General features: G+C 39.5%; 1 protein-coding gene across 3 annotated transcripts; it reads right to left on the reverse strand.

Moving 5' to 3' along the window:
- Positions 1–245: 245 nt before the first annotated feature.
- On the reverse strand, positions 246–12,176 carry boka (BCL2 family apoptosis regulator BOK a). Of its 3 annotated transcripts, none has more exons than XM_085399048.1 (5): positions 11,997–12,176; positions 11,435–11,767; positions 8,764–8,892; positions 6,783–6,946; positions 246–2,191 (listed from the first exon to the last, which is right to left on the reverse strand). In XM_085399048.1, exons 2-5 carry the CDS (start codon positions 11,646–11,648, stop codon positions 2,066–2,068), a joined length of 633 nt encoding a protein of 210 aa, XP_085255174.1. In that variant the 5' UTR covers positions 11,649–11,767; positions 11,997–12,176; the 3' UTR covers positions 246–2,065. The 3 variants fall into 3 exon arrangements, with proteins under 3 accessions (XP_085255174.1, XP_085255171.1, XP_085255173.1); XM_085399045.1 differs by having other exon boundaries at positions 11,435–11,770; XM_085399047.1 differs by having other exon boundaries at positions 11,435–11,801.
- Positions 12,177–15,933: the final 3,757 nt, after the last annotated feature.

Raw genomic sequence — 15,933 nt, forward strand, 5'->3', positions numbered from 1 at the left:
TTTACATTTGAAAACAATTCAGTAAATGATGTGCAACTAGAGATCAGTCCTGGGATATGAAACAAAAAAGACTGAAACATAAACACTGAAAAAAAAACCCACCTGTAAATACAGGTGTTTTCATTTCATGCACATAGACCACTAATTAATACTTTGTAATGAGGAATCATTTATTCAGGGTTTACAAGTGCTCATCCTTTGGAAAACAGCTGAAAATCATCATTAATGGCTCCAGACTTTACAGATTGCTTTAAGAATATTTTATTTATGTCTGCATATTTAAAGTCAAAGACCATTCACAAACATTTATGTATTTAACATGCCATACAAACAGTGAAATTATTCATGGAATAAATTCTACTCACGAAATGAAAGTGCTCAGAAAAAAACATGTTGCAACTCACTGCAGTTTCAGTACAGCAATATAACAAACTCCCTCACAGTGACCACTGAAGATGAATTAAGCTGCTGTACATAGAGACTTGGTGTAAGCATCGAAGCCCATTAAAAAACTAAAATGTTCTAATTTTATATCCTAATAAAAAAGTATTCATAAATAACTTGGGATAAAGCTTAATCTCAGCTTCAACATTTGTAATCTTAATGTTTACTATGGATTCACCAGGTAGAATAAATGTATGGTCTACCCTTTTTATAACAAAGGTACATTTCACCCCAAAACCGCATTGATTCCCTCTGGTCTATGGTCTTATTGATCCTTCTAGAGTTTGGATCAATGCCACCTCTTTCATCCAACTGTAGAACCAACAAGCTTATGCCACGGTGAGGATTACTCCTCCTGGAGTATTGATCAGAATGTAATCACACTTAAACACAATGATCACCTAATGGGTTTCCATCCAAATTTGTTTCATCAAGGTCAAGGTCACATTTGCCATTTTACAGATAACAGCACACCATGCATCGTTTTGCAGAAATCATGACAGGGTTACTCATTTAAAAAATAAATAAAAACTATCTGCAAACCTTGTTGTCAGTAGTTTGATGAGAGACTGACTTTCTTTCTAAAAGGTTACTGTTTTTTGTTTGTTTTTTTACAGTTAACATTTGTTAACTGTATCGCTGGAATTAGCTATGGTAAAATTTTATTTAGTAAAAAGAAAATGGTGAAACAGGGCTGATGATTTAGCGTAAGAGGCATTGCTGCTGAGTTTTCAATGCTTTGAGCATCAAAGGGCCGTTGTCATTTAATTTTTATTATTTTCAAGAGAAAGCAGACATATATAAACCTGTCACCTCCAAAAACAGCAACTCACGCCTGAATAATGTAGACTGACATACAGCATAAGAGGGCCAGAGGAAAATCTGTCAATCTGACATTGGGACGAACTGTCACTTTAAATGCTTTCAGAACAATGTTGAAGAGTGACTGTAGGAATGGAGAGAAAATGTCAAAGCTGCTGCCAATCATGATAAGAACAATAAAGGCCTGAAACAGAGAATGTGCTGTTCTGAGCATTTCAGACTGCAAAGTCAAAAGAAAAACAAATACACAAACCATGTTTTTTCTGATCCCTCGATATCAAGGAATTTTGTACAGTCCTTAGTTGGTCAAAAATATGTTGAATTTTCTCTTTATCTAGCATGAACTATTACAGCCTAGGCGAAAAGTGTAGATTTCCTCTAATACCAAGTTCTCATGAATGGCCACAGGATCTCGCAGATTATCCTGAGTTGACTTCTCTGTGTATAGGGCTAGTAGTTACCATTTGGTACCACTAGGAGCAGCCAAATCCCTGCAAAACAGGCACCAAGACTGGAAGCTGTGCAGTTTGATGAAAAATGAAAAGCTAAACTTGCTCACAGATGCAGTTTTTATACGTTTGCATCCGATGTGTGCCATTATATAACCATTAATAATAAATAGACAAGGGGAAGCCAAAGACGCGAGGAAAGTTCGCTGTCTGTGAAATGGGTGGGTGTTCATCAACGAGGCTCAGTGCAAATAAGTGTAAACATATTCCAAAGCAGTGGGTGCTTTAGTGGTGTTGGTGGTGTGCAGTGCCGGGCAGTGTGCTCACAATCCACTGTGTCTCTTTTTCTTTCACTTCTCGCGGAGGAGGTGGAGCACGACCGTCTTCAGGTAGTGTCCAAAGGCACAGACAGCAGACACCAGCCAGTGCGAACAGAAGTTTGGGTCAGTGCTCACCACGCACTTTGTTACATCCACCTGCAGGGAGACAGAGGAATAAAGATAAATAAGTTTCACACAAGTGGCAACCTTTGTGGCTGAAAATAAAAACCAACCAAGATATCCAACTTTTCAGGAGAAATCAACATCTTCACCACCTGCTACAGAAAACAGTTTGAGCCAATTTCCCCCCTTTATAACAACTGTACAAAAGATTTATTTATTTTTACATAATTCACCTGTTGTATGGTTATAATCACTTTATCACTAATCCGGCCCACTCAACATGTGACATGTCTCAATTTGAGCTGTTTGTGAAGTTTGTGCTACTGCTTAGGTGAGTCAAATGTAAGTATTTTTTGTGTTACTTAACTCTAACAAGTAGATATTTGTGTCTTCCAGATGCATATTCTGTGAGTCATAAACTGTATATAAAGAATGAATGTAGCAACCATAACATCAACCATTTGTTTTGGCATTTTGAAGCCACCATGTAAATATTTTGAAGCTAGAAGAGACCGTATTTGAATAAAAAACTGTAGTGCTAAGTTATTAGCTAAAGCTAGCTTTTAACAAGCTGCATCCATATACTGTGTGTACGGTAGCCCTGAAAGGTCAAACAGACTGCAACTCAAAAAACTACCAGCAAATAGGAAAATGCTGCAAAACCACACAAAACACAAAGGAAATACAACAGAAAACAACAAAATCTAACAAAACACCATGGAAATGTTTCTGGGGAAACAATAACACTCCCTTTTTCTATTATGTTTTGTTTAACGTTCATTGTGTTTTGTGTGCTTTTACAGCATTGCTGTAGTTTCTGGTCTTTTCTTAAGTTGCAGTGCACTTGACCTCACTGTCTGTATGGGTGCAAAGCAAAGACACAAATACCTGCTTATTAATTTTAAGTAGCAGACTAATAAAATCCAGGGTGTACCCCGCCTTTCGCCCTATGACAGCTGGGATAGGCTCCAGCGCCCCCCGCGACCCTGAAAAGGATAAGCGGAAGCGAATGGATGGATGGATGGATGGACTAATAAAATACTTGTCATATGATGCAGGTTTAGAACCCAGGAGCCAACTCTAAGGGAGGGAGCGCTAAACACAAAACACACCTTTAAGAGAGTTTGATAAGCAGTCCCAAAAATACAAAGTCCATAAGACAACATACTGACAAAACACAAAGGAGAGACAACACACTCACACACTGAGGGATAATATCATGAGGATGAGACAGTTGAAATAAGGCAGAGGAAAGTTAAGAGTTTAAATTAAACACTGTCCATAGAGGGCCAAACTGTTTTGGAGAAGGCTATAAACAGCATTTCTAGTGCTATAATGCTGGCTTGTTTTTCAGTTGATTGCTAATCAGCTAACTAACTTTAATCAATAACCTGGCACAATACACCTCTAGCTCAAAAAAAAATCAAAGCTGTCAGTGGCTGGTAAGCTTTCTTTCAAAGCAGAATTTCACATATCATGATGTCACCATGGCTATGTCCATCGTTTATTTACAGTCTATTGTTTTAACCCTCTGAAGTCTAAGTTGCACTGTCCCGGGCTGTGAGAGTATGTTATTTTTGAAAGCTGTTCTCCCAAGTCTTGGTAATCAGGGGACAAAAATAAATAGAATAGAAGAAAGTAAACCTTCTGACTGACACACATCAAAAGCTATTTTTACTTTTTTTCCCCAAAGAGTCCTTTTGGGGGTTTTTCCAAAACAGATGGTTAGAGTTTCTCTTCGTGAATGATGACTTGGTTCTCACAGGGTTTAACAGACACAAGACGACCTTACAATTTCAACATGTGTCCTTCATTTTCCACTAATCTGACAATCTGCAGATATGCAGCTAGCCCACAAGAATGCCATTTTAAAGCCAGAGCCCACACTTAATTCTGAGCACTGCTTACAATACGAGGCCATCTACTCAGACTTTTACAGACAATGAAATACCACAGAGTGCAGTTTAGTGTCAGCTCTGACACTAAACACTTCTCCTCCTTCAGCTCCTGCCGCTTCTCCCAGTCACACAACGTTATTTAAGTTTTCCACGCACACTGACATCATCTGTCAGAGCAGACGTCTCTGGGTTAGAGTGAAAAACAGGTCGCTCATTTGTACTCAGGAGGTCAGTTATACAATGCATCGCTCTCCATTTCGTCACACTCCACTTCTCTCTGAACAAAACAGGCTCGGGTGCCATGTTTCAGAGCGCACGGGCCTGTGGTTCGCTCTGCTGGAAAGGCATTAATGTGCTCTTTCCAGCAGAGCAGAACGCGGACAGAGGCACGTTGTCAGGCATCGTTCCATTTCACACACTGTTTGTCCAGGACTTTATCAGATAGGCTATTCCTATAAACACAATTCTGCAGAAGAACATCCCCTTTCTAACTGAACCATTTGTTCCAGGTTTTTCCTTTTTTTGTAAACAAAGAATTCTAGTTAATTTAAAACAAAAGGATATTGCGATTCTGATCTGGGTGGCTGTAACACGATATGACACACCAATTACAGGTGGAGCATGCTGTTTTTAAATTAGGCCGACAAGCACTGAGAGGATTAATAACAATGAAATATAGTTAGCTTCACTGATTTGTTTCCTCCCAGCCTCTGCTGCTGTTGTGACGAACTTCATCACAGCTAAATAAAATAAAAATGTTATTTTTGAAATGAATTTAATTTAAAGTAGTAAATACAATCTTTTTGGTTTAACTTCAATTGAGCCAAATTCGTCAAGGGGCAATTTGCTCAAAGCAGATCGTATAAAACAGAAAAAAACAAAAGACACACACACACACACACACACACACACACACACACACACACACACACACACAGAAAAATCAAGGTTAAAATCAAAAAAGGTTCAAATCAAAAGTCAGACAGACTTTCGGCAAGCTTTAACATTTTCATGCATGAATTATGACAACCTCAATCAGCATTTTTTTCTTAAGTATTTTTATTCATCTTTAGGCATGAAAAGAAAAGAAGAAACTTAAGAGAAAAATCCCGATTGAGGTTGTCATAATTCATGCATGACAGGGTTAAATAACAATTACAATGAAACACGTCATACATCTATAGTAACATTAAACGCCCAGTGGGTGGCAGGGTATGGGATGACACATCAGTGTCCAGTGTGGTGGTTTATGTGCACGTATACCATCAAAACTGACACAAATACAAGAAAATAGCCTTTGAATAGCTGTCCACTGTAGTGACCACTATGTGTGAAAGGGTTAAGGGAATTCTGAAGTTTATTTGACCAACAAAAATGTTTTCATTTAAAACTGCTTTATGCCCACAATTAATGTGATCAGTTGAGATTACTCTGCTAGGGCCTTAGGAGTAACTGAACTTATGTATCCACTATAGTTGACCTGGATGCCAAAAAGTTCAAAAAAGGAAGAGCTGTGAGTGAAAACACAAAGCAGTGAGGATGAGCCAGGGAGACCAGCAGCAGCTTGGACTGAATGATAAGAAAATGCTGCTTCAGAGGGAGTATTTAGATTTAAAAGTGTTCATGTGCTGTCTTTCTTTAAAATAAACCCTATTTGCTTCAATAAAGTTGTTATCTAATGAAATAAAAATCCCTGTACGCTGAATCACACACGCAGACACACACGTTGCGATTGACAACCACCACGCCCAGCACAGGAGGATGTGCGCTCTCAGTGAAAATGTGAGATCAAGCTGTCAGTAAAAATCCTGAGCTCGGTAAATCTTCAGAAAGCTTCTGAAAACATGCAACCGTTCATTAACATTTGTCGGTGTCTGACAAATAGAAAAGACCTGCAGGTGATGAACTGGAATGTATCACAAAGGCTGTGTGAAAAGAAAAGAAAAATCGCCTCACGTCAACTCAAAGCGCAAAACTGAAAAGCGGGACTCTGAAGTTACATGTCCACACAAAGCTCCAGTTTCAATTTCAACCCTGCTCGAACAGCCTAAAGCAAAGTTTCTGACTGCATGTAAGTAAATCACACATAGCGTGGGAAAAGGGGCAGGTGAGCGCCACACTATTTTTACAGCAACCATAAATCCCTTCTACACGTTCACCGTCTCAGATCAGTACATTTTTACAAAGAATAAAATATTTCTCATCATATGTGGAGGGAGAGTTTCCTAATGTACATACACAGATACCTGAATATGTAACATAGGTTGGTATTGGAAGAAAAAGTCGTTACAATGTCAGAGAAAGAATGCAACAATCAGATGATTATAAATGAGCAAGCAACTGGTGACAGTAAGAAGGAAGAACTCCCTTTTATCAGGAAGAGAGCTTCAGTAGAATCGGGATCAGGGAGGGGCAGTCATCTGTTTTGCCCGGGGGAAAAAGAAGACTGAAAAGAGCAGCAAAGAGAAACCACGACACGTAAGCAGGCTGTGGTTGGTTAAAGTTATAGTCATTGTGGGGAACTGCATTAACTTAACAGACTAGACTAGCTGATGGCTTCCTCTCTTCTTTGGTTTTATGAGCTCTTACTGACACTTAACCGAACCCACAGATGCCGGCTGTCATTTTCAGTTACTTGTCTCATAGCTGCCACATAGTCGTACATTTATACAGACTAACACACGCTTACGGAAACATACAAACAAGTAATAATAAGTCGTCCTTACCCAGCCTCCTCTCTTTTTTAACCAGGAAGTCAGGCTCTTGCGGACAAACTCCCCCATGCAGTCGACAATGGTATGGACCATTGCTGGATGACCATGGCGTACACAGTCCACCGCCAAGGCTCCCGCTACAGCGTACAAGGAAACCACCTTTCCCCATGTCACACCTTATGAGAGAAAAAGAAACCACATCTTTACTTAAACCTATGGAAGCATCAATGTCCTGGTGTCTGATGTGTGAGCACATACTGAAAGTCATTATTTCATAAGTGGAGAGACCCTGCTCTCCACTTGAATAACTGCAGTAGGATTTAATTCAGCAAATGTGTCTGTCAGCAGCTTTCTTTAAAGGTGGATGAACAAATTATCCAATCTCAGCAGGAGGCCTGCAACGGGGAAAATCCAAACACCAGACCTGGGACGGCAGGCAGGCAGAATGCCTCGCTAGATTAGTGAGCACATCATTTCTCCAACCAAGCTTGCACGCTCAGTAGAGCTTTCTGCCGCCACACCATTTACAGTCAGTGCTTCGGACTATTTTTGTCGTGTTTATATGTCCAACACATACAAACCGAGCCTCGGCTTCATCCATCTCCTCTAACTGTCGTCTGATCTCTTTGAAGAGGAAATCTGGAAACTTGCAGGATGATACTCTAAAGTTTCTGCATATTTCATACTGCTATCAACATCTGATAGGTCAGGAATGTAGTTTTTTTGAACTGTTCAGAAAGATTTTAAATGTTTGAAAAGGACATGAAGGTATGAAGGTAAAATATAGTGGAAATTAAGCTGTACTCGATACTCGATAGGAAGTCAACCAAAAAAAAAAAACATTCAAGCCATACTCGAGTATGATCTCCCTGCTGCTACAAAAACAACACTATGTAAGTTTTAGGTGCTGTGAATGAGAAAATCAGCTGGAGTTAAATAAGGCTTTCACTTGTGGCTACTTTTACAATAAGACACACAACATCAGAAGGGGTGTAAAACATATATTATTATATTATTATCTATGTTTACTTTTATATAATTAATATGTACTTAGTACTACAGGAAATGGAAATTGTAACAGTGTAGTCTGTGTGTGTGTCGACTACATGACTAAATGACTACAGCTACACCGTTGCGCGGGTTGCGTTACGATGCCTGAACATATTGCCGCTGTAGTTTATCTTTGTCGTGCGGAAAGCCAAATGACATTTCTAACTGTGCTCGTGCAGATTACACAAGTTTGTGGTCATAATCTGCTGTTGCTCAGGACTTCCTCTTTGTTCTCTTCTTCTGTCGGCACTGCGGTTTGTCCATGTTTACACTGTATTCACTGGTATTGAATTCCCTTTGTAAGTTATCATAATCAGTTGTGAACTGTGAGAATTAAGGCAGATAATCTTTAAGTTCGCTACGTTTGAATTACTAAGTAACTCTGAACATTACTGAGGACCAGACTGACTGGATTTTCTCTCGTCTCCAGCCAACTGTTCTTTACCTTTTCATCAGACTGCTTTGTTAAAAATTCCCTGAAGAATTACCCAGCTGGGACTCATGTCTGAACTCCTTGGGTGGGGTCCAAACTGTCTGTAACAATCACTCGCTCCACCATCGTGTTAACCTAATATGGACTGAATGTTTTCCCTCCAGCTCCTTTCATTTGAGGGGGATAATGGCAGCCCTAAAAATGTCTCTCACTAATGGAGAATCCTGTGGTGAGCCTAAATAAGAAGTGTTTACACGACAACGGGCGGCATTATCACTTATACAAAACGTTTTAGCCATTTGTAATTTGTAAAGTAACTCAGTTCTCTAAACTTTCAGTACATCTTTATTTTGTCTGTCTCAGGCTTCCTCCTTCCCAGTGATAACCAAAATACGTTCCCTTTTTTCATTTTGAAGTCCACTTAGTACAGGTTAGACCAGTTAAGAAAGCACCAACGTTAGTTCCTGTGATGCAGATCTGCATGGCTTGATTTTCCAGAGTTTGACCTACCTGTGGAGAAAATGTCTGCAGCGACAGCCAGGAAGGCGTCGGACACCACGCTCTCCGATGCCACTGTGATGTTCAGCTGGCGGGCGACGTTACGGTACACATTGGGACGAAGGTACTCCAACTCATCGCCTGTCCAAAACAAGAGAAAGCAAACTCAGTCAAAGCTCTCACTTTAAAAAAAACTCTCAAAACAAAGCTGTGTGGCTTTTAAAAGTAACTATTACACATTATAAGCCACAGCTATCTCGTCCAGTAGCTAGTCATATGGCTAGTAAAGGCAATTTTGACCACCTTAGATAATGCTGTATAAAAGATATGACTTTTGAGAGATATTACTGAATAAAATACTTTGCATTTTACAAAATACTTTGTATTTAATCTAATTGGAAAAATGTTGTCAATTGTTTTGATTTACTGGGGAAGCACTTTTGCTCAGTTAGACACCCTGGCTTGGTCAAAGAGCAAAGACCGTATATTAAACATGGACAATGTCACTGTGAAGTTGAACCCAATGTAAAGATACCCATTTCCTTAATCATGTCGTTCCTGAAAATGGCTGAAATTGACCTCACTGAATGCAAATCTACTTCTGGCCAAAAAAAAAAACTAAACTAGTTTAAATTATGCGGCCTAATTGAAAGGAAACAATAATAATGTTCTTTAATTACTCATACAGTGATTTTGATATCACCAATAAACTGCTGGTTAGCCTACATTCTGCTAATGCGGGCTAATTGGTCGGTTAAGACTTCTCAACAGGGCCTGCTTCCATGGAACTGTTTTCAAATAATAATGATGACAAATATATTGGGAGTGTAGCTACATCAAAACAGGAAGTCACGTGTTTATAAGAAGCAGCTGGTTTGACCGGTCGTCAGGAGGCTGGTACTGAAAATGGCCTGCTCACCTGAGGTGTGAAACCATCTTGGTGCATGCAGTAAAGTGTCCCGTATGTCATTCCTTAATACTCACAGAAAGATATTTTACTGCAATTAAGACACTGTAAAAAAATCTAATCTACAGACTCAACCTCTTCTATCAAAGAAATAAGGAAAATTGAAAGAAATTTACAATTAATATAAAATTTATATTAACAGGCAACAACTCAGCGTTGAGCTGAGCTTGGACTATCTCGCAGGCAACCCCCTATTAAGCCAGTCAGTCAGTTTTTGAGTTTTCAGAACTTCTTTGGTGAAGTTGTGAAGCCTCAACTTTAGCATTTTCACCGTCACCATTTATAAGTGACAATCACAACACAGCCATGCCCTAAAGGATATCACGCTTTACTGCCCCTTTGGACTCCAGTGTGGATCATAATTTACCTAATGAGCATCATGTTGTATTTAGTAAGAATTGAAACTAGGGATTGAATTCATAAACACATCAGGAAAGTGTTTGTTGAAGTCACAGGTGCAGAGAGCAGCGGAGACATTTTCTCATAGATTTCTATAGAACCAGACGACTGTTCAAAAGAATCAGGTTTAAAGCACTTCTGTGCTGGTCTCACTTTTCTAACCCAGAAGCTGTTTCTATCTGTTACATACATTCATTTTACCTCTTGGCTGTTCCCATCTTTGTATTTTAAATCAGGGTATGACAGCCACGCACCGGATCTGACTAAGAAACAAAGGGACACTGCCCGGTGATAAAACACGGGTTTATCATCTCTCTGAATCTTAATGGAACCCTTTTAACAGTAAACACTTTAGTGAAACTATTAACTGAGCACTGTAGAAAGACTCAAAGCAGAGGAAAAGAGCTAAACTTTCCAAAGATACCAATAACATCCTGGAGTCTCTGACCCAGCCCAAAAAACTCCGTGACATAAATGTTTTTACACAACATAGTTTTTGTTGAGATTAAACAAACCAGATATGACATATCAGTTAGTGAGCTTTTAAGATGCTGGAATTAAGTGAGTTTGGTCAGAACATGGCTAGACTGGTCCTCCTTGCTTGGAGTTTTTCTGTTATTTTGCCAGATATTAGTCTGCTATCAAAAAAGGTGAACTATTTATGAAAAAAGTCTCATTATTGTCGAAGTGTTTTGTAACTCTAGTCTTAGAAGGGCACAAGTGGTTTTGTTCAGTTTCACTATTCAGCAACAGTGTACCCCCTCCAGGATTTTCAAAGCTGAGCAGCCGAGTTTCAACATGAACTTCCAGTGAATTATCTGGAGGTGGGAAGTTCCGCACGCATGGTAAAGTGAATCCTCCCAGAGGAAGAAAATCCACCACACCAGTTTTTATACTGGGCCAGCATCCAGAAAGGAAAATACTACGCAAACTAAACGGTGACCTTAGCTTTATTATGGGGATTCCTGGGAATCACGTCATGATTCTCTAAATAATAAAGGTGTTCTCCGATAAAGTCGTTTACGTGTTTATTTATTTATAAGTATAAATATAAAATAAAGACATATCTTTATCATAAATCCCAATCTGGCCGTTTAAACGATTAAAATATAGATATATTCAATAGAATATAGAATATTGTGGCATTTGGCTGCACAAAAACGTGAAAGGTGAACTCAGCGCTCCTGGAAACCATATTAGGATTTAGCAGGAATACGATACATTCTTGAATATTAAACACACATTTGAGGGTGATCGCGGGTCTCTGTTTGAATTAAGTGTACTATTGTGCGCAAAAAACGTTTCCCGAAAACTTACCCAGCCACAGCAGGACCGAAGATATCTCTCCCAGTGTCCCACCTGACGCAGCCAGTCCGTGTTCAGGCTTGGACCAGCCGATCCCGGCACGGTTCAGCCTGGAGTGGATGTATTCCCTGCACAGTGCTTTGGCTTGGGACACCAGCTCCTTGTCGGTGGGCGAGCGGTCAAACACTTCAGAGGCAAACACAGAGGAGCGACGCAACATCTCCATGCCCCTGTCACCCTCCTCTGAGTGCGCTCCTCACCTCACCGCCTCCACCGCCTCGCTCAGCGGCCGCTTCTCCCCAGTGGACGCCCCCTCTTCGAACCTTCTCCTTCTGCCCCGTCTCTCTGCTAAGAGAAAGGAAGACTTGTGGAGATTATCCTGCAGAACAAACACGGGGATTAGTTTGTGAATATCTTTTGATAGCCTAGATAAAGCTCCAGGATCCAAACGCAATCAAAGTCTGTCGAAAACCCAGGATGGACACTTCAAGGAGAAGCTTGGCACTATAGCTGAAAAGTTGTGTATGAATCCTTAAAGGTGTGCGGACATCAAACATCATCCAAGCGCACTTACCCGAAGTACTATGTCGAGAAGGTAAAAAAAACCCGACATCCTAAGTGTGCTGCATTTTAATCTCGCGGAGTAGAAAATGTTTTCACTTTTAATGAGTTACTGCCACGCTGAGTGTAAAAAATGCTTTCCACTTACAGTCTGCAGGCAGGCTTTCCTTCTAAGGGAACTTATTGTGGAGTGAAAGGCGGAGATAAGCTGTAGCAACGCAAGCACCGCCCCTCTGCCCCCGACCCACCTCATATAAAAGACACACATACAGGACATGACCCAGTTGTGTCTCAGCTGTTAATCAGCAACTGTTTTTATTAAAGGTGTGTCTACAAGACAAATTGTAATTTAAACTTAAGTAGTTCTGATTTGTTGAAAGCAATGAAGCATTTAATGTAGTTTAAATGAAAACAAAACGTGCGTGGTTAAATCAAGTGTGGGATCATAATGGAACATGAGAGCGGTATTTAATTAACTGAAAGCAGGTTGTGAAGAGATTAGAGGCAGTTCAACAGTAAAATGTTAATAAAAAAGCCCTCTGTCTCAGATTAGAAAATGAAAATGGACATGATGAAAGCAGTATTTCAATTTTTTTTTTTTTGCTGTATTATGTGACGTAATCTTTTACTGCACACGATTTTTCTTTCACAACAAAGCCAAACCCATTTAATAGCCACCATTAAATCGCGTGACTTTCTGACAGCGTATTAAAGACAGCATCACACATGCGTGTTAATGACACGCAACAGTGGGATATAAATGCATGAGGAGTTAAAAGAGGTGAGTGGAACACAAATACTCAGGGTTTATGGTCACCTGATCCAAACTTACCTCTATGCTTCATCAAAAAGGAAAGTTTGAAGGCTAGTAGGTGTCTGCCTCCTGAATCCAAAGTGGGGGCTTGTTCCAGTGAAGAGGGGCCTGAAAACCGAAGGCTCTGCCTCCGATTGTACTTTTACAAATATCTACAAGCCACAAGTAAGCCTGCAGTCAAAGGGCAAAGATCTATGTTGGGATAATATGATGCTACATGATCATTCAGGACTTTGTATGTGAAGAGAAGACTTGACATTCAGTTCTGGATTTTAAAGAAACCAGTTTAGAGAAGGCAATATGAGAGAAATGGGATCTCTCTTTCTCGGGCCTTTTAACACTTTTATTGCACTGAAGGCTGAAGGAGTTTGATATTTGATATTAAATATTTATCTGGAAGTTGATAACACTTGTGCCTGTTTGACTTAGTCTGAGAAAGGGCTAGCCTTGCCGTGTCCAAGATAACATTAGCACTCACTAGAGCCATTTTCACATAAAACTATATATCAGATTGTCAGTACAATACTACAAAGTCATTCTAATCTTTAATTGAGTGCACAAAGTGTTGATTTGGTTATTTGTCTAGAGATCTCACAGCCAGAAGTATCGTCATCGACTGGAGTATTTCCAGTAATGGGACTAAATCTGATTTGTTTCTGGCTACGACAAACAAAGCTTGGTTCACGTCAAGCGTCTTGTCCAGCTCAGCAAGAAAACAGGTTGGCACACATTTCTTACAAAAGTAAATGATTCCTTTAAACCAAATAGGGGCTGGGTGGTGGTGGACTCACAGCTGTTGTTGTACATTTCACAGGAGGAGATAAGCTCAAAGTCACACGGTGTCCGCCTTTTTCATAATGTACTTCAAATGAGGGAGGTCACTTTTTTATGGGAACCCTCTGTGACACAGTCGTCCAGCACAGATAAGAGTTAGCCGTGATAAAGAAAGCAACACGGTGCACCACTTTACTCAGTTTATCAAGGCAGAAATCAAAAGCTGTAATCTTAGAACTCTGTGTTAATGCAGATAAAGCTTGTGAAGTGAAGAAAATGAAAAAAAACTTAGCGACAAAGGTAATCAAACAAGAACTAATTCTAAAGTCTTTGGACTGTAGAGTTTAACTGTTAAAAGCTGCAGTCATCATTACTGACAGCCACAAAGACCCTTCTGAAGTGGAGGCACATTGTTGTCTGAAAAGTAAAGGAGACACGCCTTCACCACTCCCCAGCAGAAAAATGTTTGAACACATCAGCTTGGCAGACGAGCAGTATCAGCATTTCTGGGGAAGACACCACACCCACTGCTCAGTGCTGTTTGGACAAGCCTGAGGAATGCCCTGCTTTGTTTATGACTGACTGGCATTATTTTCTGCAGATCCTCTGTAATACATGAGACATAAAAAAACAAAACAAAAAAAAACAACTCCCCAAACTGCGAGTCTCACCCTGAACAGGGAGAAGGCTGATTTCTCTTATCTTCAAAATGTCCAGCACAAAGTGTGTACATTTTACCGTCGTTGTGGTTCAGGTTATGCAAGCTGTGCAGATCTGATGCTATTTCTCAAGTGAGCAGCAGTCTCGTCAACACTGCTGTACAGTCAGGTGTAAAGTAAAGGCTACACTTTTTTTTTTTAAATAATGCAATAACACATTTATTTAGTGTTCCAGCTCACTATTCCTCTTTGGCATTTTCTTAAATATGTTGTTTAACCTCATCATCCTATCTATACATGAGCAAATGCTTAATTTGATTAATGGGGGATGTGGCTCGTTCCTTAAAATCCAAACGATGAAATTCTGCACGTTTCAAAGTCGTCTCGCTCAGCCAAGTCTGGCATAAGATCCAGCAGTTAATATGAGAAAATACATGCCGTGTGGGGAACTAGTTTGGCACGCTAGTTTTAATTTTGTGTGTTTATTTTCTGACTGTCTCAAATCAAGACCAAAACATTTTGTTTTGTACATATAAATTATGTCAGTTCTATAAATGATACCTGTATTTTGAAATTACTCAGTGAAACTTGACACATTTTTCTGTTTGGTTACTTGTGGATAATGTGCACTTAACTAGGCAACATGCAAGTGAAACCTCTACTCATTTCTGGACGTTTCAGTCTCTTCTCATCCCAACACTTTAGATGCTTTTTGTCAGGTTTTATGTACAGTTAAATGCCTCCTAATGTTTTTATATTCAATTTTTACGAGTAGTCATATGTGACCTTAAGGTTTTATCTAATGTTCATTATGTAAAGCAACAGATCTGAGATATTAAAATGTACTTAGACCCTACAAGAAAACCATTATTAGATAAGTTCCACTCTATTTAATAAAGTAATTTCAGAGATAAATGAAGAATTTCTTTCAATGCTTTCAAAAGCTAGTCTGGTCAAATGTTAGTGTTGCATAAAGACGGGCTGACTTTTATAGGAAGTGAAGATTTTGTGCAACTTGTCTAGAGATTATCACAAAGGGGAACTATTATGCTAATTTCTTGGGGGTATTGCAGTAGATTTGCATGATGCAGTGTTAAAAATAATTCAAATTTATCTTGTATTCAGCCTTGGGGCAGCCCCGGAGTTCGTCCTGCATCTAAAATAAATAATTGTGGCCATCTTCTTCCTTCTTTAAAGCCTTTCTTCCTTCTTAACGGCTGGTTTTTGAAAGAGGGTTTTAACAGCAGAATGGTGACTTTGTTTTTTTAAAATGTAGAGCCAAAGCTCCACCTTGGTTTGAGACATCTGTACAGATTGTGCATGCTCTCATACTTACACAGGATTTCTCAGCCATATGAATATGAAGCTCAGGTGGCTGTTTATTGCAGTGATGTGAACTTCAAAGAAATTAACATTTTCAGAAAAAGTAAATTCAGTTGCTTTGAAAATGCAATGTGTACTTTGGTCCATGCTGCTTATCTTGACAGCAAGACCGCTTGCAAAAGAGATTAAGACTTCCTGGTTAAATAAAGATTAAAAAAGAAATCATTCAGGTATTTTTAAGTTGAGCATTCACCATTGAAGCAATATACACATGACAGTAAATAAGTTTAGGTCCACTGAACCAAAAACATCTAACTGACGTCTTAAACGTAAAGTAGTAAACGGGCACCAATGTAAGCACAAAGCCACAAGAAGTCTGA

Source organism: Rhamphochromis longiceps, linkage group LG23 (assembly GCF_057381845.1).
Source record: "Rhamphochromis longiceps isolate RC_006_pf linkage group LG23, R_longiceps_female_GT1.1, whole genome shotgun sequence".
NCBI classification, from domain to species: Eukaryota; Metazoa; Chordata; class Actinopteri; order Cichliformes; family Cichlidae; genus Rhamphochromis; species Rhamphochromis longiceps.